Genomic DNA, 23,436 nt, shown 5'->3' with positions numbered 1-23,436 from the left:
CTCCGAATCGATTAGGAACCCTTCAGTGCCCTCGGCGCCCTCTCCCATCCCAGTTCCAAAATCTGTACCCCTTTCAGCCAGTTTCAAGCCTGTCTGCACTGTTGACTGACCATTTCTACCCATAGGCGCTTGCTGTCTACCTTACTGAGTCTCTCCAGCCATTCCTTGTCATCTCAAGTTCCAGTATCTGCAGCTTTTGAGTTTCCCCAGTGACTAGCTATTGTCTGTGATCCTATATATTAGCCCAACAAGCAAATAGCAGCAGGAAGGCCCTAAAGGAGAGGTGGACTGATGAAAATTTGTTGGTGCCAGGTTACCTGAGGATGGTTATGTGACACAGTGAAGTAACTGCATTTGGGTGGTACCAGTCATGCCCTTTCCCCTAGCACTGAAAATGTCCACTCAAGCATTTCAAATTCAGTTCTGAAACGTTCCATTGCATCTGTCTGCAACACCCTTTCCAGCAGTAGGAAGTGTCTGATCACAACACCTATGGTCTAAAAACCAATGTTCATTTTCCTGTCATCCCTTTTGCCAGTTATCATAAACCTGTGCCTTCTGGTCTCTGAGCTAAGAACAGCCAGCTTTATTGGGAACAGCTGAGTAGAAGCTTTCCTCAACCTTCGCTGATGGGTGGACAATTCGCCCAGCTCCCCAATGGTTGAAGGAGATGCTGGCATTCATTTCCTTAACTCTGACTGGAGGAAGCCAGGGATCAGGGAAGTCAAAACAAATTATTTATATATATTTACAGGACAACTCTGATTATCCAAAATGGTGGGGACCAGGCCCATTTTGGATGAACGATTTTTCAGAGAACCCGTCATTTTTAAAAAACGACCAAGTAACAACAGCAAATTACTTGTGAAAGTGTTTAAACAACAAGAAGGCTTTTTGAGCATTAAAATAATGTTTAATTTTCACCAAAAAAAATGCTGGCCACTGCCGATCACCGACACTTTCCCACCGAGGCCCCATTCGATCCGGGAGCCTGAGGGTCATACTCCTGCCTGAGAGCTTGAAGTCCCCGCTGCCGGCAGGAGCCCGAAGACCTCTGTTGCCGGCACCAGGAGCCCGACATCCCCGGTCAGTTCGTCTCTGAAAATTTTTCAGGAAAATGAGGATTTCAGATATCCTCACATCTGAAATTTTTTTTTTAAATTTCAGAAAACCGAGGATTTTGGAGAATTCGATTTTGGACAATTGGAGTTGTACTGTATTTAAAATGATATCTTTATGTGATTATTCTGTTGTGTGTATTTTTTTAAATTTTTCAGCCCACGAGTCCATCCCGCCCAATTACACCCAATTAACCTACACTCCTGGGATGTTTCAAGCAGTGGGAGGAAACTGGAGCCCCCAAGAGAAAACCCACACAGACACGTGGAGAATATACAAACTCCTTACAGACAGAATGGGATTCGAACCCTGGCCCTGATTGCTGGTGCTGTAACAGTGTTGCGCAAACTGCTACACCAACTGTGCAGCCCATTTGTGTGTGTACATGGATGCACTGTGGTCTGGAGAAGCAGTTTCGGCTGGTTGTATATGTACATTCAGATGATAATAAACTTGCCCCTGAAGTGAAAACCTGTGGGAAGGAAGGAGGTGGGGGGAAACAGAAGTGGGCGGGGGCGGGTGAAACAGAAGTGGGTACGGCCTACTCACTTGTTCTGGTATTGGTTGGCCAGCAAGGTGACATTTTTGTGTTTATTTATCACGTCATTGAGTTTAGGAAGCAACGATGCAGAGGATTCTTTTGGCTTCTTCTGAAGGAGTGAATCACACTCTTTCTTCACAGAGTCCTTCTCTGCTTCAATCTTCTGCAAGCGGCTATTTATACCCTGCAAATTGAGTGAAGAGGGTGTGGAAAGTTTTCATGTATAATCCATTAAAAGAACTAATCCCTTATTTTCCATTCAACACAAACATGCCTCCCTCAGGGTTATAGAAACAGAAATATTACAGCACAGGAGAACCCTTCAGCCCACGGTGGTGTACTGATCTATTTATTCCTCCTCCCCCCAAAAAAATTAAATTTTAAATTTAAATTTAAATTAAATTTAAATTTATATTTAGACATACAGCACTGTGACAGGCCATTTCGAACAATGAGTCTATGCCATCCAATTAACCTACACCCCTGGTACATTTCAAAACTGGAACCCCACGGGGAAAACCCAGGCATGCACGAGGAGAACATACAAATTCCTTACAGACAGCACAGAATTCAAACTCTTGCCCCGATCGCTAGCGCTGTAAAGGCATTGCGCTGACCACTACAACAACCGTGTTTCCCCTAAACCCTCTTTACCTCATAACCTTCTATTTTTCTTTCATCCATATGCCTGTCAAAGAGTCTCTTAAATACCCCTATAAATTCCAGACTCCACCACCACCCCTGGCAATGCATTCCAGGTACACCCAACTCTCTGTGCACAAAACATACCCTGATGTCTCCCCTAATTCTCCTCCTTTCACTTTGCACAGATTTCTTATGGTCTTTTCTATTCCTACCCTGGGAATAATGGTACTGACTGTCCACCCTATCTATGCCTCTCATAATTTTGAAACCTCTATCAAGTCACCTCTCATCCTTCACTCCAAAGAGAAAAGTCCCAGCTCTGCTAACCTTGTCTCATAAGACATATTTTTTTAATTGGGCAACATCCTGGTAAATCTCTCCACTGCGATCACATCTTATACACTCCTGACAAATTCTACCCCATCTATCCGTCTCGCAGTTACGAGGTGCCAGTCAATATTGGGGAAGTTGAAGTTTCTCATCAGGGACTGCTATTTCAGCTCCATTCCAAAATCTGTTTCTCGGTGTCCCAAGAGGTATCTGGGGGCCTATTGACTACCCCCAACACAGTGATTGCTCCCTTCCCATTTCTGACTTCTACCCCCTTCTCAGTGTCCTCCCTTTCTGCAGCCATGATACTATCCCTGACCAGTAATGCTGCTCTCTCCCTCTTTTATCCCCAATCAATCATATTCATTTTAAAATATCTAACCTCCCCCCACCCCCAGTACCTGCATCAGCCAATCCTGTCCATGGGTCCATGCCATGTCTCAGTAATAGCCAGAATATTGTAATTCCATGTACTGATCCATGCTCCAAGTTCATCTCCTTGCATTGAAATAGATACATTCAACCCCTCTAATTGGCTACCTTTATCTTCCTCTTTTGGATAATTCCCTGGATTCTCCCTGATCCCTTTTTTAAACAAGGGGACTACATTTGCATTCCTCCAGCAACCCCACCCCCCCCGCACCATGGCCAAGGAGGACACAAAAATGATTGCCAAGGCCCCAGCTACCTCTTCCCTCCCTTCCCAGAGCAACCCAGGTTATATCGTGTGCTGCTGCAGGGACTTATGTTTTTATGAAGATCCAGCACTTCCTGGTTCAGCACATAGGCCTTTTCTATTCCAACTTTCCCCTGATCAAAGTCATTTTCTCTGGTGAATATTGAAGCAAAGTGTTAATTCAGGATCTCCCCAACCACCTCTGCCTCCAGGCACATGTTGCCTCCTTTATCCTTTAGCAGCCCCACCTTCATTCTCGTCATCTTTATCTTCATCACATACTCATAGAACTCCTTGGGGTTCTCCTTAATCTTACAAGCCAAGGCCTTTTCTTTCCCCCTTCCAGCTCTCCTAAGTCGTTTCTTCCTTCCTGGCTACCATGTAATTCTCATGAGCCCTTCCTGTTTCCTGCTTCCTAAATCTAATGTAAGCTTCCATCTTCCTCTTAACAAGCCGCCTCACCTGTTTTGTCAACCACACTTCCCTTTTCCTACGTCTTTTCCCTATCTCAGTGGGACAAACCTATCCTGAACTTGGTGCCATTGGTCCCTAAACATCCTCCACGTTACTTTTGTGCTTTTTCTGAGAACATCTATTCCCAATTTGCTCTTCCTAGTTCCTGCCTCATCTCATCATAATTCACCCTTACCCAGTTTAAAACTTTGCCATTTTGTCTTCTTTTATCCTTGTCCACAGCTCTACTACAGCTCAGGGAATTGTGGTCACTAGCACTGAAATGCTCCCCCACTGAGAAGTCTGTCACCTGACCAGGTTCATTACCCAGTGCGAGATCCAGTATGGCCTCTCCTCTAGTCGGCTGGTCTGCATAATGAGTCAGGACTCCTTCTTTAGCCCCTTTCACACTTGCAAGTGATCCCAGGAAATGAAATGCCAATTGGCTTTTAAAGTGTCTGGTGTGAAAGCAAAATCAACTCAACACCGGCATCAGGAGATGTCATCTCACACCGGAGATTGATGGCCTCGACCCATAGTACAATCCCCAGCGCCTGCAGATGCCAGCATTGCAATTAGGCAAGTGTGAAATGGGTGATTGCATTGTGGGATTGAAATTACCCAAGTTTTTATGTGACTGCAGGAAGAAAAGATTAAAATGAAGCTATAAACTGTGCCTTGGGAAAGTCTCAGTGAGGGGGGAGGGGGGAAGAGAGAGAGAGAGAGAGAGAGAGAGAGAGAGAGAGAGAGAGAGAGAGAGAGAGAGAGAGAGAGAGAGAGAGTGAGTGAGAGAGAGAAATAGCAATAGCCTGGGAAAGTTGGTAGCGCTATAGCGCACAATTTATAAAGATCGTGGGAAAATAGCAATGGCAGACCTCACTTTCCAGAATGTTGTGTGGCAGAGAAACCCCTCTATGAATGCTCCATGCATGCAGCTGGGCACACAGCCCTTTCTCTGCCACATAGAATTCTGGGAGGTCCCCCATTGTTTCTTCCCACAGTATTTATAAATTGTGCGCTATAGTGCTTCCAACTTTCCCACCCTGTTTAAAAATTGTCCACTTTTACTATTTATTCCCATGGTCATTTATAAAGGTTTATATAGGTCAGCACAACAACAGTGGCTGAAGGGCTCATACTGTGCTGTACATAAAGTTTAATTATGTTATAATTAGGCGTGAATAATTTTTTTTGAATAGAAGATCACAATACATTGATCAGGATTTAGGGCAGGTCCACCATCGCTCGATGAGTCATAATGTCACCAGTAGAAGGTAGAACAGTCCTAACCCTGGGGATGGGTCTTTGCAAGAGTGAACAGTGTCTCAGTTAGGAGTGGTCAAGTGTGAAAAGCCAAACCTCCCATTCCTAACCAACGACACTGAGCAGCCAATTTAGTGGGATGCAAGTGTGGAAGGGGTTTTAGATACACACGACAAATTCTGCCGCTATCCCTCTTCCAGTCAGGAAGTGCCACTAGACATTAGGGAAGTTGAAGCTTCCCATCACATATCTGTCATTTCTGCTCCATTCCAAAATCTGCCAGCTTATCTGTTCCTTGGTGTCCCAAGTGCTATTTGGGGGCCTATAGACTACTCCCAGCACAGTGATAGCTCCCTTCCCATTTCTGACATCCACCCACACCAACTCAGTGGACACTCCTTCCACAGTGCACTTTCTGCAGCTGTGATACTGTCCCTGACCAGTAATGCTGCTCTCCTCCCTCTTTTGCCCCCATCTTATCCATTTTAAAACATTTAACCTCGGTACATTCATCAGCCAATCGTGTCCCTGTATCAGCCATGTCTCTGTAACGGCCACAACATTGTAGTTCCATATACTGATCCATGCTCTAAGTTCATCTCCTTCATTCCTAATGCTCCTTGCATTGAAATAGACACATTTCAAACCCTCCAAGTGACAACATTACTGCTTCCTCTCCTGCCAGTCCTCCTCAATATGTCATTGGTACCAACGTGGATCACAACATCTAGCTGCTCTCTCTTCCACTTCAGAATGTTGTAGACTCGATCTCAGACATCCCTGATCCTGGCATTTGGGAGGCAACATACCATCCAGGAGTCTTGATCTCATTCACAGAACCTCCAATCTACTTGCCTAACCAATCACCATAGCTCTCCTCTCTACACCACACCCCCCCCCCCCCTTTCTGAGATGAAAGGCCAGACTCTGTGCCACAGACCTGACCACTATGATGTCCCTGGTAGATGGTCCCTTGCAACAGTATCCAAATTGATATACCTATTGTTGAGGGGAACAACCACAGGGGTGCTCTGCACTTTTTGCCGATTTCCCTTCCCTCTCCCAGTTATCTGCCTCTTACCTTTTGGTGTAACTGTCTCCCTATAGATGCTGTCTATCACCCCTAGCTTGCTAACTTGGTCTGTAAGGAACTGCAGCTGGATGCACATCTTGCAGGTGAAGTCATTAGGGGCAATTGTGCTGCCCCAGATTTCTCATATCCTGCAATCAGAGCATTCCACTGCCCCAGTTGCCATTCCACTACCTATTCTCTGTTACTATGCAAAGATATTACCTGACCTTACCTGTTATATGCCCTGTAGCCGCTTGAGCCAAAGCCTCAAACCACCACTGCTACACTGGGCCACTCGCATACTAGGCCACTAACACACTGGGCCACTCACACACTGGGCCACTCACACACTAGCTGCTCACATACTGCGTCACTCACACACTGGGCCACTCACACACTAGTTGCTCCTCTTGATCCTCCCCTCTTTTTATTGGCTACAGCTAATTGGCCAATGGAGGGATTGAAAAGAACGCCTACATCTCCTACTGCTTTTTTTAAAGGTTTCTCCACTCCTGAACAGGCCATTCTTACAGTCACTGACTGGATTGAAAAGAGTGCCTACCTTTCCCATTGCTTTGTACATTTCCTGATTCCTTCTTTCTCAGTCAACATATGGTTTGAACAGGATACATGCACTCAAAGCTAAATTCTCCACTCCTGAACTGAAAGCCTACAATAATCATACTGCCCTTACCTGGGGGTATGTCTGCCCTCAAGTATTGAATGGTTGTGTATGGCTACCTGATCTGACATCTTCACTCACTTTCCCACAAGATTTTTTCATTGTTTCGATCACTTTTGCCTCTCAGCCTCTCGAGGTGCATATCCTTCTCCCTGAGTCATTCCATTTCCTTCCCTTTACATCTCCTTCAGACAGATCATCTGCATTAACACGATTTCACCCACCGTCTCTCAGCTGGCATCATCTCCACCCCATCACAGACACTTCCTTTGTTTTGTCCACCCTCCCATCTTCTCCAAAACTTTAGACAAACCTTGGTTCTGATTAAGTAATTGAGCTGGAACCTTTTCTCTCTCCAGATGCTGCCAGATCAGTTGAGCAGTTCCAGCTTCTACTGATTTTATTTAAAACACAGAAATGCTGGAGGAATTCGGCAGATCTTGCTGCATCCATCAGAAGTAAAGATGTTTCAGGCCTGAGTTCTTCATCAAAGTATGTTTAAAAAAAAAAGAGACAGATGTCTTTATTAAAAGGCAAGGGAGATAAATGTCTCCGTGCTTGAGGAAGGATATACTGGCCTCAGAGGCAATCCAGAGGAGGTTCATCAGGTAGATCCTGGAGCTGAGGGGGTTGAGGATTGGTAGTGAAGAAGGCAAGTGCTATGCTAGAATTAATTTCGAGAGGTATTGTGTTTAAGAGCAGAGAGGTGTTAATGAAACTCTATGGTGAACTGATGTTCCCCATTTGGAGAACTGTGTACAGTTTTGGGCCCCCTATCTTAGAAAAGATGTGATGTTGGAAAGGGTGCAAAGGAAATTTACCAGGATGGTTCCTGAATTGCAGGGGCTGGAGCATGTGGAACGTTTGGCAGCTCTTGGGTTGTATTCGTTGGAGTGAGGGGGATGGGGGGGGATCTCATAGAGAAATTTCAAATATTGAAAGGTTTTGACAGAGTGAACGTGGATGTTTCCCTTGATGGGTGAATCAAGGAAAAAGGGTCATAGTCTTAAAATTAGAAGCTATTCAATTAAAACAGAGAGGAGGAAGAACTTCCTTAGTCAAAGGGTTGTGGATCTGTGAAACTCACTGCCACATAAAACAGTGGAGGCCAGGTCACTGGGAGTATTTAAACAGGAAATGGATAAATATCTCATTAGTAATGGTATCAAGGAATATGGAGAAAAGGCTGGAAATTGGAACCAGGGCCGAGTTTAACTTAGTGCATAGTCTCAGAACAGACCTGATAGGCCTAGTGGCCTGCTTCTGTTCCTTTATCTTGTGATCTTATGACCTTCGAGGAGAGACTAAATCACCTGGGATTATACTCACTTGAATTCAGAAACATATAAAATTATGAAAGGGATAGATAAGATAGAGGTAGGAAAATTATTTTCACTGGTAGGTGAGACCAGAACTAGGGAGCACAGCCTCAAGATTCAGGGGAGTAGATTTAAGACGGAGATAAGGAAAAGCTGTTTTTTCCAGAGGGCTGTGAATCTGTGGAATTCTCTGCCCAGCGAAGCAGTTAAGGGGGGATTCACAGGATCCGGTGAAGTTGGTGTTAATGCCGTCCAGTTGGAGGGGGCCCAGACAGAAGATGAATTATTGTTCCTCCAGATTGCGGGTGGTCTCAGTCTGGTGGTGAGTCCATGGACAGACATGGCAGCGTGGGAATGGGACGGGGAATTGAAATAAGTAGCCACTGGACGATCTACACTATAGCAGCAGACAGACCTGAGGGGCTCAACAAAGTGATCTCCCAGTCTGCATCCAGTCTCCCTGATGTAGAGGACACCACGACAAGACCACATTTTCCATGAAGAGGGAATGTAGGGAGTTTGGAAGGAAGGTGAGGAACAGGTCCACAATGGTGGTTATTTCAGAATTGCTGTCTTTATCACATGCCAGTGAGGGTACGACTAGGAATCTGTGGCAAAGACAATGAGATAGGAATGCAAAGAGAGCTTTTAACATATAGAGGAAGGGCTCAGGCCCAAAACATTGGTTCAATCTCTTTCCCTCCTCTGGACATTGCAAAACTGACTGAGTTCCTCCAGCATCTGTGTTTTTGCAGACTGTCCTGTTTCACTCCTCCAATTTTATTCAAGCCAGTCCTACCTGCTGGTCCCTGAGGCGATTGGCAATGTCCTGAGTGGGAGCACGCCGATTGATTGGCAGGTGAAGCTGGGACAACACCTCCTTCTCAGTCTCATCCAGGTTGTTGTTGATCTTGTTGAGCTTGGATAGGAGATCTTTGCTCTGGGGATCATCCATTCCTGAACCTGGGCAAACAGACAAGGAACAAATGCAGGAGAGACAACTAGTAGAGATGATCATATAGTCACAGAGTCGTGCAGAAAAGAAAGAAGTTCTTTAAACTAACCCATCCACATAAATCAGAATCAGATCTTATTGTCATGAACAAGTCACAAAATTCAGTGTTTTGCGGCAGCTTCACATTGCAAACATTCGTATAGACCACCTTCCAACAATAAATAGAAATAGTGTACGAAAAGTCAAAGTCAGACAGGGTCTTTGGTTCATTGGTTATTCAGGAATCTGATGGCAGTGGGGAAGAAGCTGTCCTTGTGCTGAGGAGTGGTTGTCTTTAGGCTCCTGTACTTTTTCCCCGATGGTAGCAGAGTGCATGGCCTGGGTAGTGGGTGTCCTTGAGAATAGAGGATGCTTTTTTAAGATACCAGCTCCCTGATGGAGTGAAGTCTGGTGCCTGTGAGGTCTCAGGCCATGTTAACAACCCTCTGGAGTTTATTCTTCTCCTGAGTGTTGGCACCTCCGTAACAGATAGTTATGCAACCAGCCAGTGATTGGCCCTGGGGCCTGACACTCGGAGACACTGTGGACCTGCAAGATGTGAAACCCCACTGAGCCCTTCCCTCACCTGGTGCTGCAGCCTGTGTCAGGAAGCTGGTCTCCTTGGTTGGGAAATCCTGGTTTATGGGCTTCATTTGCTTCAATTCATTGTAACGATTCTTCAGCTTGTTTTCAGTGTCTGAGCGTCTCCTCTTCAAATCATCCAAATCCTTCGCCAGTCTAGAAACAAATAGCAAAGTCCAACTGAACTTTTGGATGGAATGACAAAACTTATGGATTGAGCGGGTGCAATGCATCAGAAGTATGCTAAAGAGGAGTTTTATTCTGTATTCAAACTGCTTTGAACCTGCCATGATCTTGGGAAGGAACCCAGAGGTGATAGGCCATAAAATGCGAGATCTGACGAGGTAGATAGGAGGACAAAGCATGGCGAGGGTGGGAGTGTGTGTGTGTGTGTGTGTGTGTGTGTGTGTGTGTGTGTGTGTGTGTGTGTGTGTGTGTGTGTGTGTGTGTGTGTGTGTGTGTGTGTGTGTGTGTGTGTGTGTGTGTGTGCACGCGCGCACATGCATGCAAGAGAGAACAATGTTAAAATACTTTCATTAAAATGTGTTTATCTGCTCGAACAATTCCAACATCTATAGCTTTTGTGTTTCTCTAATGTAAAAAACCTGCAAACATCTTCTTTAATCCTCTGTTGTAACTTCTCTGGTGCTCCCTGCACAATGTCAACTAGAGTTGTGTGTGAGATCAATTTTGGATCTTACTTTCCAATTTCTTTTGATACCCTGGTCTTTTTTTTAACCTTGTAATCAGTCTGCCATATGGGATTGTCAAATATCTTGCATTCTTTTTCCACATTACCTCCTTAAAGATTCAACCAAGTTAGTCAAACATGTCTTTGCTTGTTGAAGAAATGGTGGGCAACCCATCCAATGTTCCACAGAGCATATTTAGGTCTATCAAGTTACCATCAGTAACACGAGAGTAAAACACAGGCGTTTGCAGACACTGGTTGAAGTAAAAACACGATGCTGGAGAAACTCAGCAGGTCAAGCAGTGTCCTTTATGTAGCAAAGATCATATTATTACCTCCTGCCTGTGTTTCTCTCCCTGCCCCTCTCCCTGCGATTTTGTTGGGGCACCTGTCTACATTTTGCTCATACCTTGATGGAGGGCCCAAGCCCAAAACGTTGGTTAAGTATCTTTATCTTTGCTCTATAAAGGACAGTGTGACCTGATGAATTTATCCAGCCTTGTGTTTTTACTTCCATTAGTAACACATTCAGTGAGGAGTCACCGGACAGACTAATACCTAGAACACAACAGTGCAGAAACAGGCCCCACAGCCCATCTAGTCCACACCAAACTATTTCTTCCACCTAGTCGCATCACCCTTCATACTTTTCCCATTCATATATCTGTCCATATTTCTCTTATATGTCAAAATCTAATCGGCCACCTCATCTGGCAGCTGGCGCCACTCTCTGCATGAAGAGATTGCCCTGTTTCCCTTTAAACATTTCACATTTCACCCCTAACGCAGGTCCTTGTGTTCTTGTCCCCCCAATTCAGTGGAAATACCTACTTATAATTACTCTATCTAAACACATTATAATTTTGTACACCATCTCAAATCTCTCCTTATTCTTCAGTGTTCCAGAGAATAATGTCTAAACCTGTAACTCGGTTCCTTAAGTCCCAGCAATATCCTAGTAAATCTTCGCTGCACTTTTTCAATCTTATTGATATTTATACTTGTGGGTAAATGACCAAAACTGCAAACAATATTTCATCAATTTCTTATACAACTTCAACATAATGTTCCATACTCGAAACTTTGATTCATGAAGGCCAATGTACCAATAGCTCTCTTTACAACCCTATCTACCTGTGAGACCACTTTCAGGGACTTAGATTGAAAACTTGGCTGAGTGGTGCACCAACAACAACTCAATGTCAGCAAAACCAACATCAGGAAGTGAAAAACCAGATATATGACCAGTGATCATTGAGATCAGAGGTGAAGAGGGTGAGAAAATTTAAGTTCTTGGGAGTCACTATCGCAGAGGATCTTTCCTGGACCCAACACACTAATGGCATCATGAAGAAAGCATGATAGCATCTCTACTTATTAGGAATTTGAGGAGGTTTGATACATCAAAAACCCTGCCAAATTTCTACAGATATTTGGTGGAAAGTGTGCTGACCGGCTGTATAACAGTCTGAAATGTGGACATACCTAATTGGAAAGCCCTGCAAGAAATAGTGGACACAGCCTAAGACATCAAAAGCAGACCCCTCCCCACCATCGAGAACATCTACAGGGAACATTGCCATCAGAGAGCAGCAACAATCATCAAGGAATCCATACCACCCAGCACTCGCTCTGTTCTTGCTTCAGCCATCAGGAAAGAGGTATAGTTGCCACAAGACTCACTCCAGCAGGTTCAGGAACAGCTGCTAGCCCTCCACCATCAGATTCCTCAATGACAAACTCATTTAAAGAACTCTTACTTGTGTACTTTATTCATTTTTTAAATTCTCTCTATATTGCAATCAGTTTGTTCACATTCATTATTTGTTTACATTGTTCACTGTTTAGTTTTTGTACTGCCAATTAGTGGTAATTCTTCCATGCCCGCAAGAAAAAGGAATCTCGGGGCTGTATGTACTCTGATAACAAATCTGAAATCTGATATTCCCAGGTCCCTCTGTTCTACTGCATCACACAGCACCCTCCAGTTTACCATGCAAGTCCTATCTCGGTTAGTCCTTTCAAAGTACAACACCTCCACATTAAGTTCCATCTGCCATTTTTCAGCCCATTTTGCCAGCTGGTCTAGATCCCTCTGCAAGCTTTGAAAACCTTCCTCGCCATCCACAACGCCTCCATTTTTAGTGGCGTCTCCAAACTTGCACATTATCATCCAGATCATTGATATAGATGGCAAACAACAATGGTCCCCGAAGCACCCACAAGGTACAGACCTCCAGTCTCTGGCTTCTCCTGCAAAGCCAATGTCAAATGCAGTGGTTCTCAACCTTTTTTTTTCCTCACTCACATACCATCTTAAGAAATCCTTGACTAACCGCACAGAACCTAAGGAATAGATGCCCTATGATTAGTCAGGGATTACAAGGAGTTATGTGAGTGAGAAAAAAAGGTTGAGAAACACTGGTCTAATCCAGTTTACTACCTTATCCTGAATCCCGAGTGCCTGAAGCTTCATGACCAATCTCCTATGCAGGACCTTGTCGAAGTGCTGGAAGAATGGACACATGGTTTTGTAAAGTGGATATTGACCTATTTGTTTGAGCGATGACATCTGGATCAGGAGGAGGAATGTTGAAGCAGACACCGGGGACATGCTTGGTGTCTCTTGCGCTATTCACCACCACCCAGTTCTCGGGATCATTGTTGTTTTGGAGCATGAGCTTTTCACCGCGGCTGACTTCATTCTGCAAAGAACAGAAAGGATTCTGGTCAGGTCACCTTCTGGTACCACCAAACCTGGTCACTGCCAGTTTTCCTTACTCTGAAAACCACTTAGGGCTTCAAGAGGAATAACTCACTGAGGCTCAGAGCGGTAGCAGCAGGTAGTGCAGCTGTCTCACGGGCAAGGTAGAAGCCCTGTGGAAATCTAGGGCAACACACAAATGCTGGAGGAACTCAATGGGTCAGTTAGCATTCGTGGAAGGCAAAACCTTAACTTCCCCATTGAGTTCATCCCGCTCTTTGTGTGTTTCTTCAGTTGACCCAGGTTGTCCCACTTGCCTGTCTTCCTCTTCCTCACCTGCCCGTCATCCCAGTCACATAAGACAGTGACGGGGAGGGGTTTGGAAACGGGAGTGCGTCGGGCTTTCAGTGGGGCAATCTGCTGGCTCCGTCTCCTCAGGTCATTCATCTCCTTGTCCATTTGGATAATGTTTTTCTCATCGCCCTGAGAGAGAGGAAGATGAGGGAGTTAGAGTCCATCTAACAGAACAACAGGATCTGGGAATCCAGTCACAGAAGTATCTGATATCCAGAATTTCACTCAAAACAAACACTTTTTGGGATTCCCTTCCAGTGGGAACTGAAAATCCAAACAAGAGTGGGATGCAGGAATCGAGTCAGACTGGAGCAGCATCTAGAATAAAGAAGAATCACAAAGAAGGCTCGCCAGTGGCTATACATTGTGAGGTGTTTGAGGAGATCCAGTATGTCACTGAAAACTCTAGAAAACCTTTACAGGTGTACTGTGGAGAGCCTTCTGGCTGGTTGCATCACTGTCTGGTACAGAGGAACCAACTCTCAGGACAAAAATAAGCTCCAGAGGGTTGTTAACTCGACCTGTGACATCAAGGGCACCAGACTTCACTCCATCGAGGATATCTACAAGAGGCGATGTTTTAAGAAAGCAGCCTCCACCACCCAGGCCATGCCCTCTTCACTCTGCTACCTTCAGGAAAAAGGTTGGAGCACTCAGCAGCACAAGGACAAGTTCTCCCCCTCTGACATCAAATTCCTGAATAATCAATGAACCACAGACACTGCATCACTTTGTCCTTTTGTGCACTATTTTTATTTATTGTTTTAAGGTGGTTTATATGAATGTTCACACTGTGATGCTGCCACAAAACACTGAATTTTGTGCCTTGTCCATGACAATAAATTCTGATTCTGATTCTGAATCCAGTCTATCCGGAGTGGGATCTGAGAATCCTGTCAGACAGGATCTGGGAATTGAGTCTAAGCAGACTGATAAATATTGAAACCTGGACAAGAAGGGAGAGGGGAACCTTTGGAAGGATTTACACCTGAAAGGCCTCCAGGTTTTGACTGAGTTTGCATTTTATCTGGCAACCTATTTGTCAGCCTGGCACCCTCAGTGCTGGTACCACACTAGTCTGTCCACCCTGGCGAAGAGTCAGAGATACCAAGTGGCAGGAGGGCCACAGTAACAACCCCTCCAGCTACTGTGTCCCACAACTGTATGCCAATATTAATCAACTCTCAGGTTTTCAATCAGTATCAGTCAATTACCCAAAAATTGCCAAATACATTAGAAAATTCATGTTGACATATCCTTACATTGGAATATATCAATAATTCTCATTGAAATTTTGCCATTTTTACAGGTCCACAAGCCAATCAAGTTAATTTAACCACATTCCTGGTTCTGTCATGAACAAACTGATCCAATGTATCAAGCACAAAAAATAGAGACTGTTGAAAACCTGACACAGAAGGAGGCCTCAAAGCCCACTGTATCTGTGCTAATTAAGGATAGGTTCCCATCTTTATCGCACCACTCAGCTCTGGGTCCAAACCCTGCAGTTGGGGGCACAGTTGGTGCAGTGCTAGCGACCTTGGTTCGAATCTGCCACTGTCTGGAAGGGGTCTGAACATTCTCCGTGTGTCTGCGTGGGCTTTCTCTGGGTGCCTGTTTCCTCCCACGTTCCAAAAAAACACACCAGAGTTAATAGATTAATTAGTCACGTGGGTGTATTTGGGCAGTGCTGGGATGTGGGCCAGAATGCTTCTGTATCTCTAAAAAAGGTCTTGTCAAAATTTGGATGTTGAACCCTTCATTGGGTCATTACACCAATCTGGAAGTGTTGGAAACATCAAATTTAGCTTTTGCTTTAAATTCAACATTTTCTTGAGTTTCTATTCCTTTCCTGGGATTTTAATTCACAATTCTCGATTAATGGTGTGGATGCATGTTGTTGGTTGAGGAAATGAACCACTGTGCCACCATGCACCCTATATCTTCCTGCAGTCTAAAACTTCCCTTCCTATAAACCACACCACCAATTTTTGTACCATCAACAAACATTTTCAACAGGTCACCTGTATCAGGTCTTAAATCGTTAAAGATATTATGTACTGCAAGGACCTTATCCTAGGCTGTGTAATTGCAAGGAACTAATTAAGTCTTCCAATTGCAAAAACACCCATCATTAATTACACTTCCCTTCCAGTCTCTGTGCCAATTACCGGACCAATTTGCCAATTTCCCTTACACTAAGATGTTTATTTTACTGTCTAATCCTGACCTTACCAAAAATGCAAAAATTCAGACTATATTAAATGTACCACCCTCATGTTTTATTATCTAATTGTAATATAATGTAATTTTTTTTGTGAAGTACCTGCTTGGCAGTAACAAGCAAGAACTTGGTGCACATAATGATGATGAGTTTGTTGTCATATTTGTTGTTCTTTGGCTTGGCTTCGCGGAGGAAGATTTATGGAGGGGTATGTCCACGTCTGCTGCAGGCTCGTTGGTGACTGACAAGTCTGATGCGGGACAGGCAGGCACGGTTGCAGTAGTTGCAAGGGAAAATTGGTTGGTTGGGGTTGGGTGTTGGGTTTTTCCTCCTTTGTCTTTTGTCAGTGAGATGAATCAAAATGGTTACTTTTTAAAAAAACATACACATACAGCACGGTAACAGGCCCTTTCGGAGCTCGTGCCATCCAATTACACCCAATTGACCTATAAAACACCAGTACGTTTAGAACAGTGCAAGGAAACTGGTGCCCCTGGGAAAACCCACGCAGACACAGGGAGAATGTAAAAACTCCTTACAGACAGCTTGGGATTTGAACTCTGGTCTTGATCGCTGGTGCTGTAAAGGTGTTGCATTAACTGCTGCCATAAGGTACTTGTAAAAAAAGAGTAAACCTAATTGAACTAAAAATACAATAGATGCAGAAGATAATCAGATAATAACCATTACTACTGTTATGGTTATTGTAGCAGTTAGCACAACACTGTTAAAGCACCAGTGACCAGGGCCAGGGTTCAAATTCCATGCTGTCTGTAAGGAATTTGCACATTCTCCCCGTGTCCATGTGGGTTTTCCCTGGGGGCTCCAGTTTCCTCCCACCATTCAAAGCACACCGGGGGTTGTAGGTTAATTGGATGCAATTGGATGGCACAGGCTTGTGGGACGAATGGGCCTGTTACCATGCTGTATGTCCAAATTTAATTTAAAATGTTCGCAGTGATCCTAAAGCAAAAATAGATGACAGTTCTTTTTTCCCTGCCAGAGCAGTGCATGTAATAGGGGGATTAGTGTCTAATGTTACACAACGAATAAACCAGACCTATATTTTTAAGTGCTGTGAATTCTCTTCCAGGTTGCGTGGAATTATGTCCAGGAGATGATTTGTTAATGGAAACTCCACCCTCTAGTGGAGGGGTGATGGTCTGAAGATTTAGTCTTCGTATTGTTTGATCCATCAGAGATTTTAATTAATTGGAATATTGATTCTCGTTCACAGGATTGAAAGGGAACAACGGGTGGGTTTATCAGAATCAGCTGTAGAGGCACTCACCTCCAGCTGGTTAAGCAGCTCAGAGACGACACGGGGATTGTCCTTGAACCTGGTGTACTTGCTGTCCAGCTCTGCGTTGTACTTGTTGATGGACTGGCTGAGAGTGTCTGCGTCGTATTGAAACTGTGATGGAGGGAAAAATAGAAAACACAAGGGTGAAGCAGTGGAGAAAGGAAGAATTTCACAAGGCTGATGGAACAATAATGTGGCACCACAGATGAGATGTAGCGCATTGTCAAACACTGAGACACTTAAATGTAATACCATGGCAGGTAAACAAAACTTTGGTTAAAGAGTAAACACACAAGGCTGGAGAAACTCAGCAGGTCAAACAGTGTCCTTTATAGAGCAAAGGTAAAGACACATGACCGACGTTTCGGGCTTGAGCCCTTTATCAGGGTTTTAAGATGGTCACTGCTCCTTGATGAAGAACTCAAGCCCGAAATGTCAATTCTGCGTCTTTACCTTCGCTCTATGAAGGACACTGTTTGACCTGCTGAGTTTCTCCCGTCTTGTGTTTTTACTTCAACCACGGGGTCTGCAGACTTTCATGTTTCACCTCGGTGAAAGAGAAAAGTTTCAGGGAGGGTCATTAGGCAGAGGAACAGAGAGATTTCAAAAGATACTCCAGAGAATATGGTTCAATAGTGGATGCAGAAGGTCCAACAAAAAGAGAGAGCACTGAGAACAGAAGGTTGGAGAGCTGGAGATTCAAGTACGCTTTCTCTCAGTCCTTCCATTAGCATAAAATTATGGGTCGTATCGTTTAACTGTTCTTTTCTCTTTATCACTATGTTCTTGGCTTTTGTTTTATTCCAAAACTAATTAATTTATTCTTCCACTATCAACTTTCTACATGAGCTCGATTGGCTGCATTACAGTGAGGTACAGTTGCTGTATTACAATGGATCAGAGGTTAATCCACAGGACTATAGAACTAGAGGAGAGGATCACTGGGGTCTCCCTTCCTCACCCCCCACCCCCACCATAACTCCATCGATGTGATTAGGGACCTTTACCACCTCACATGCAGCATCTTCCAGCTACTCCCATCAGGAAACACATGCAGAAGTGTCAGAGCCAGATTCACCAGGCTGAGGAACAGCTTCTTCCCACGGAATGACATGAACTGTTAAAACAACTCTCCAAGACTCCAATATATATAAATATAATATTTATTTTAAAAATTTGTTTTGTATTGTGGACCAAAGGACACTGTTTCGTCCGGTAGTACTGGTACAATCGGATGTTAAAATGAGGGAAGAGAGAACTGAGGCATCAGCGATGATCTTTGAATCCTCTTTGGCTGCAGGGGAGGTGCTGGAGGATTGGAGAACGGCAAATTGAGTCCCCTTGTTTAAAAAAAGGTAACAGGGAAAATTCTGGGAATTATAGTGGTGTGCAAACTATTGGAGAGGATTCTTAAGGATGTCATCTATGAGCATTTGGAGAAGTCCAGTCTACTCAAGGATAGTCAGCACAGCTTTGTGAAGGGAAGGTCATGCCTCATGAGTCTAATTGAGTTTTTTGAGGAGGGCGGTAGATGTGGTCTACGTGGATTTTAGTAAGACATTTCACAAGGTTCCCCACAAAAGACTCATCCAGAAAGTCAGGAGACACAGGACCAGTGGAACCTTGGTTGTGCAAATAAAAAAATTAGCTTGTGGGAAGAAAGCAGAGAGTAGTAGTGGAAGGATTCTGCCTGGGGGGCAGTGACTAGTGGAGGGGCTGCAGGGATCTGTTCTGGGACCCCTGCTGTTTGTGAACTTTATAAATGACTTGGACGAAGAGGTGGAAGGATGGGTCAGTAAGTTTGTGGATGACATGAAGCTTGGAGGAGCTGTGGATGAGCTGAGAATGTCGAAGGTTACAAGAGGATATAGACAGGATGGAGAGTTGGGCAGAAAAGTGGCAGATGGATTTCAATCCAGATAAGTGCAAGGTGATGCATTTTGGAAGGACAAACCAGAAGGCTGAGTACAGGGTTAATGGTCAGTTACTTAAGAGTGTGGAGGAACAGAGGAACCTTTGGGTACAAATTCATGCATCCCTCAAGGTCGTCACGCAGGTTGACAGGATAGTTAAGAAGGCCAATGGGATGTTGGGATTCATAAAAGGGGGATTGAGTTCAGGAGTAGAGAGGTCATATTGCAACTCTACAAATCTCTATTGAGACCACACAGAGTATTGTGTTCAGCTCTGGTCACCTCATTATAAGAAGGATGTGAAAGCTCTGGAGAGGGTGCAGAGGAGATTTACTAGGATGTTGCCTGGATTGGGAAACAAGTCTTATGCGGCAAGGTTAGCAGGTTAGCTTTTCACCTTGGAGGGTGGAAGGATGAGAGAAGACTACAAGATTCTGAGAGACATAGATAGTATGGACAGCCAGCACCTGTTTCCCAGTGCAGGATCAGCAAACACCAGAGGACATGTGTACAAAGTTGTGGGTGCCTGGAATGGCTTGCCAGGATGGTAGTGGAGGGTGAAACATTGAGGGCATTTAAGAAATTCTTATACAGATGCATGGATGAAAGAAAAATAGAGGGTTATGGGGTAGGGAGGGTTTAGTACTTCTTTTAAGGATGGAATATATGGGTCGGCACAACATTGAGGGCCAAAGGACCTGTACTGTGCAGTAGTGTTCTATGTTCCAAATAAATGAACTTGAACTCCGTAGGGGTTGACTTGCAGGGATAACATTCAAAGCAATTTTTTTAACTGGGTAGCATGGTTAGTGTTACAGCTCCAGCTCCAGTGATCAGGACCGGGGATCGAATGCCATGCTGTCCGTAAGGAGTTTGTATGTTCTCCCCATGTCTGTTTGGGTTTTCCCCACGGACTCCGATTTCCTCCCATCTTTTGCAATGTACCAGGGGTGCAGGTCAAACTGGGTGTAAATTGGGCAGCAAAGACTCATGGGCTGAAATGGCCTGTTACCGCACTGTATGCCTAAATTTTAAAATTTAAATGAATATATCTCAGTTTAGTTGTGAGATAGAAAAGGCCAAGAACATGGATTTGAACCATGGATGAGTCAAGTTGGACTGTTTCCAATCTGATACCCAATATCAAACGCACAGTGGGAGTGATGATGAATAACCTCTTAAACCAGGGATCGGGACCAACAGTGGCAAGCAGGACTCCCAAAGGGCCACTGAGAGCTTCCTGGTCATATTGGGGATTGGGATCCAGGGGCTGAGGAGGGGTCTCCGACACATGGCTCACAGATTCGCCGCTCGACTGGACAGGAGATTGTGTGGCTACAGAGGTTAAAGGGGCGGCAAGCAAATGTTTAGTGTATTGTTGTACATGACAATGAAGGAGCTACGTTATCTGTGTTTTCTCAATTCAGCTCTTTCTCTGGATATTGTAGCAGCTGCTACTGCTGGAGAGGTTATGCTCAAAGAAGAGACACACACTACGGGAGTGAATTCAACACTAGCTTATTGTGTAGGCATCTCTGCTTATAAAGGGCTCAGAAGCCCATCTCTGACGTCATCATGCCACCTGACTAGTGGGATTACGATCCGCTTCCTGGGATTGGTCATTCAGTGCTACCTGGGGAGCGGCCAATCAGTGAGCCCCTCTCATCCCTGGATGTGGCTGCCTCCCTAGCTCCACCCAATTGGCTGCCACTGGCCAGCCCATCGGAGTGGGGCACTGCAGCCACGTGCTGCTGAGTCAGGTGCCGACTTCAAAGCGCGTAGCCCATCTTGACCGGCTGTGTAGGCTGCGGGCTCCCAGTTCCTGGTCGCCACTTCGGGCATGGCGCGTTCGACAGCCCACTACAATATAAATTAAACCTTCATAAAAGTGCTGAAAGAAATCAGCATCTCTAAGGACATGGTCTTGGGGAAATTGATGGGATTGAAGGCAGATAAATCCCAAGGGCCTGATAATCTACATCCTAGGGTACTTAAGGAAGTGGCCATTCAGATAGTAGATGCTTTAAGAATTATTTTCCAGAACTCGATAGACTCAGGATCAGTACCCATGGATTGGAGGGTAGCTAATGTTACCCCACTATTTAAAAAGGGGGGTAGAGAAAAAGCAGGGATCTGGACAGTATGGATGCAGATGGGATGTTTCCAATGATGGGAAAATCCAGAACCCGGGGCCATGGTTTGAGGATAATAGGCAAACCATTTAGGACCAAGATGAGGAGGAATTTCTTGACCCAGAGGGTGGTGAATCTGTGGAATTCATTGCCACAGAGGGCAGTAGAGGCAGGTTCATTAAATATATTTAAGAGGGAATTAGATATATTTCTTCAGTATAAGGGTATTGAAGGTTACAGAGAGAAGGCGGGGCCGGAGTACTGAACTTTAAGATCAGCCATGATCTCGTTGAATGGCGGAGCAGGCTCGAAGGGTCGAATGACCTACTCCTGCTCCTATCTTCTATGTTTCTATGTTTCTATGAACTTTTTCCAATTAATATGCAGGTCCCTTTTTTTTTAGATGATCTCCTTTATCATTAATAGGTCATATTAATGCAATATCACCTAAGTTTTTATATCTATTTCAAGCTACTCCAGTTTTCACCCTCCCAAAGTCTTTTTTTTGGTAATATTGACTTAAAAATTTCTTGCTTTATTTGGAAGAAACAAAACTCTAGAATTAGTAAATTTCATTTACAAAAATTGAAAAAGATTGAGGTCTGGTCTGGCCTCACCTAATTCCAGATTTTATTACTGGGCTGTTCATATTTGTTATCTAACTTTTTGGATTTTTTTTATTCTAACAAATTGTATCATCCATGATGGACAGATTTCGAATTGAAATATCTACAGCAGTGTTCAGTGGCCTCTTTATTGGGGCCTCTCTTCCATTTAGTTTTTCCATGATCAATAGGATATATGTAATCTAATACTCAAACAAATATTGCGAATATGGTTCAATTTAGGATTTTTTTAATTTTAAAAAACTTTGTTTTATCTAGTGCTCTCTCTCATAATTGTATTTTTCAACCATCAATCCTTCTCCTAATGGAAAATCAAAGGGATTATTTATTTTGCAAATTTATGGAAACTTGTTTAAAGTCTTTTGAACAGCTGGAAAGTAAATATGACTAATCAAATATTCATTTTTTAGATATTTACTGATTAGACATTTCTTAAATACCATATTGCTGGACTTTCTATTTGTTTATCTACCAGATCTAGTGGATAATATTTTTCAATTGAATCCTTCTTACAAAGGATTCATTGGAATTATATATGATAGATTATTGAAATTAAGTCCAGTACTTCACGACAAGATTAAAAAGGCTTGGAAACTGAAACTTGCAAGACCCTTATTGGATGATCTATGGGACAAGATTCTTAAACTGGTGAATACATCTTCAATATGTGCCCGACATTTGTTAATCCAATTCAAAGTGGTGCATTGTGTTCACATGCCCAAAGATAAGATGGCTTGTATCTTTTCTAATATTAACCTTGTTTGCGACAGATGCAAAACATTGACACAGATGTTATGGTCTTGTCCATTTTAGAAATCTATTGGAAAGAAATTTTTAACATCTTTTCAACAGTATTTCAGGTGGATCCATGACCCAATCCAATATCTGCTCTTTTTGGGGTTATTAAACCAGACAGAAGGAGTTTTTCTTTACTTGCACAATGGGTTATGGCCTTCTCTACATTGTTGGCCAGAAGAGCCATCTTTTTCAAATGGAAAGATCTAGACCTCCAATAGTGATTCAATGGTTTTCTGATATTACATCCTGTTTAAGTTCATAAAAAATTAGATATCATGTATTTGATTCATCGATGAAATTTGAAGATACATGGCGACCTTATTTTCATTTGATGTAAATGTTTTTAATGTGATTAGATGCACTCGCTCTTCCAGATGAGATATAGTCTTACCTTTAATTTTTGATTCAAGCTACAAAATATACGTAACTCTCAGGATAAGCTGATCAAATGGGTTTTCTTTTGGTTATTCTTTTTTTTTAATAAAGTAGGTTAGGTGGCGTTTATATATTTACATAAATCATTTTTTTTATATCATTTGGGACTTCACCCATGGCAGTGGAAGGGGGACCGAGTTTGAAGTTTTATCTTTATATACACACGTGTGATGTTGTATTTTCAGTTTAATTCCCTTTCTTCATTGTACTGTATTTATTATAAAACAATAAAAATTATACTAGTACATGCTGTCACAATACGGCATTGTGTTATATGCTCCCCACCCACCCTTTCCCCCAAGGTGTTTCGATGTTACATCCCTCCCTGTTATGCAGAGGCTTTAATGGGTGGAATTCATGAATCATTTTCTTTTAACAATAAGTGAAACCATAGGAGCATGTAAACAGGAAGAAGGTCACAAGATACAGGAGCAATATCTTTTCCATTTTCCCATTCAACCCCACTCCCCTGCCTTCTCCCCATAACCTTGGATAGCCTGATATTCAAAATATTCAGGAAGGTGCAATCCAAGGCTGGTGGATATACAAATAGAAAGTCCAGCATGGAGGGGGGTGATGG

At 43.6% G+C, this 23,436-nt stretch overlaps 1 protein-coding gene across 1 annotated transcript in view; it reads right to left on the bottom strand.

Moving 5' to 3' along the window:
• Positions 1-23,436, bottom strand: part of evpla (envoplakin a) — a 120,671-nt gene that overhangs the window by 27,925 nt on the left and 69,310 nt on the right. Inside the window, exons 10-15 of the mRNA XM_069928996.1 lie at positions 16,941-17,063; positions 13,408-13,554; positions 12,918-13,072; positions 9,681-9,832; positions 8,900-9,063; positions 1,669-1,844 (exon numbers count right to left, since the gene is read on the bottom strand). Coding sequence (XP_069785097.1) covers positions 1,669-1,844; positions 8,900-9,063; positions 9,681-9,832; positions 12,918-13,072; positions 13,408-13,554; positions 16,941-17,063 — 917 coding nt within the window. The remainder of the gene's footprint in view (positions 1-1,668; positions 1,845-8,899; positions 9,064-9,680; positions 9,833-12,917; positions 13,073-13,407; positions 13,555-16,940; positions 17,064-23,436) is intronic.

This window comes from Narcine bancroftii, chromosome 3 (genome assembly GCF_036971445.1).
Source record: "Narcine bancroftii isolate sNarBan1 chromosome 3, sNarBan1.hap1, whole genome shotgun sequence".
Lineage (NCBI taxonomy): Eukaryota > Metazoa > Chordata > Chondrichthyes > Torpediniformes > Narcinidae > Narcine > Narcine bancroftii.
This window is presented reverse-complemented; position numbering and strand designations above follow the sequence as displayed.